Consider the following 1,959-nt stretch of genomic DNA (forward strand, 5'->3'; position numbering starts at 1 on the left):
TCCATCGTTTTATCACTTTCTTTTCAATCGGTCTAACACCCCAAAATAAAATAAATATACTATAAACACATACAGGAACATACAAGGTATCTCTGATTTTTACATCGAGCATGGATACTAGTTCGCTATCTGATCGAACAGAATGTATTCGTAGCCTTGATATCTTGTCCAGTAATTACTTTTTTGATTAACCATACTATGGCAACAAAAATTATGCTGTATATCAATAGGTTAGTGGGGTAATAAAACTAGATTTCTTATCACCCTTATCATCTTATTATCACAAATATACGATGTATACATTCATAGTATCATAAAACATAGCTATCTTAGAGACAATATAATAATCATCTTTACATCAGTAAAATCATCAAGCAAACAAGGCAAATTCCCTTCTACGGTGAGTACAAAAATACTACAACATACAGGTACAAAATTACCATTACCCGTTCCCCACCTTTCATTATCTCATAAACTCACCTCTCCTCTCTCTCTCTCGAAATATATTCAGGGTTAAGGGTTAACATACGAATAGAAACTACAGCAGTTGCTGCACTGCCGTTCATTCATGCTCAGGCGACACATCTCCGTAAAACTGACCTGAGCAAAACCGATTAAGGTAACTTTATTGGAGCCGCTTCTTCCAGAGGTAAAGACGTAACATGCTCGTAATTAAAATATTTTTTCATCAACCCATACATAAACATGAATAATTAACAACAACAAATTAACCGAACTGACTGTGAGCCACGCACAGTAGATTCTCAATACTGTGCAATCGAGTTGAAATACCTACCTGATATAAAATTAAAATAAAAGGAGGTGAATGAATTCTTACTGGTATTACTTCCAAAGTAAAATTGACTCCAGAAAGAAAAAACTGCTCAAAACATGAAGTGGACATAACGACATTTCGTATGGTCATTATGAATACTTATGGTGATGTTAACATATGCGAGCAAGTTCACCTTGTTTAGCTACCTACACCTTTTCATATCATTTTTAAATTAAAAACACATATGATAACAACAGTACCAGTTTTGTCAGCATTGCCACTGACAACCGTTAACATGAATCGGTAAATGCATTCCTGACTTAGACGGCGTATATCCGAGACGACTGGAGCCTCTGCAACTTGATGCTGTCCCAAACCCACTCAGGCGAAATCCTCTGGCCGCGCCACGACGAAGGCCACTTGTCCTGCAGGCGAAGAGACACGCGACGTAAATGATGCTGTCGCGAACACACAATTTCCGATTCAATCTCTGAGCGGCCATCTGTGACCTATTTCTCACATCACTACTGAAATCATGCTCAATGTGAGTGACGAAAATTTAATATGACTTAAGACAAACTGAAGATATGCAAAATCAGACTTACTTCTTTATCCACCACTAAATGCGTGGCTTCGCTCGACTGGTAATCTGGCAACACGTCTCCGCCGTACCTAAGTACTTTAGTTAAGGAATGATACTTCAAAAGCATTGATCTCGGCCGGGGAAGCAAACCTACACTAAAGACAGAGAATAAAAAATGGCAAAACGACACGAGAAGAGGGGAAGGCAGGAGATGAAGCAGGATGAAGGGGAGGAAGGAAATGGGGCAGAATGCGGGGGAGGGCTGCCATAAGGCCTCGTCGCACGACCTGAGAACGGAGGAAAGGACAACTCTCATCTGGTTTACCTAGAAGGCGAGAGCAATGCAGATCTGGCTCCCCTCCCCTGGCTGCGACCCGGCTGTCTTCCGCCGAATGCTTTGAAGGCGAGCCCAGCATTCCCGCGGCTCTGCGTCCGCACGCCAGATCCGCCGCACGTTATCGCCAGTCTTCCTGCGACGGATATTGGTGATCTGGGGCTATCAGGACACTGGCTGACCAAAATGCGGCCATGCACTCCCCACACTCCCGGCCATTCCCTGATAATTACTGCTGATATTTTCTCCTTACATCTCTGACTGATT

The 1,959-nt window shown here is 42.1% G+C and overlaps 1 protein-coding gene across 1 annotated transcript in view; it reads right to left on the reverse strand.

Moving 5' to 3' along the window:
• Nucleotides 1–253: 253 nt before the first annotated feature.
• LOC119593931 (DNA ligase 3-like) overlaps nucleotides 254–1,959 on the reverse strand; it is a 22,698-nt gene continuing 20,992 nt past the window's right edge. The window contains exons 22-23 of the mRNA XM_037942949.1: nucleotides 1,381–1,447; nucleotides 254–1,233 (exon numbers count right to left, since the gene is read on the reverse strand). Of these exons, the coding sequence (XP_037798877.1) occupies nucleotides 1,096–1,233; nucleotides 1,381–1,447 (205 nt within the window). The 3' untranslated portion in view covers nucleotides 254–1,095. The remainder of the gene's footprint in view (nucleotides 1,234–1,380; nucleotides 1,448–1,959) is intronic.

Source organism: Penaeus monodon, chromosome 33 (assembly GCF_015228065.2).
Source record: "Penaeus monodon isolate SGIC_2016 chromosome 33, NSTDA_Pmon_1, whole genome shotgun sequence".
Taxonomy (NCBI): Eukaryota; Metazoa; Arthropoda; class Malacostraca; order Decapoda; family Penaeidae; genus Penaeus; species Penaeus monodon.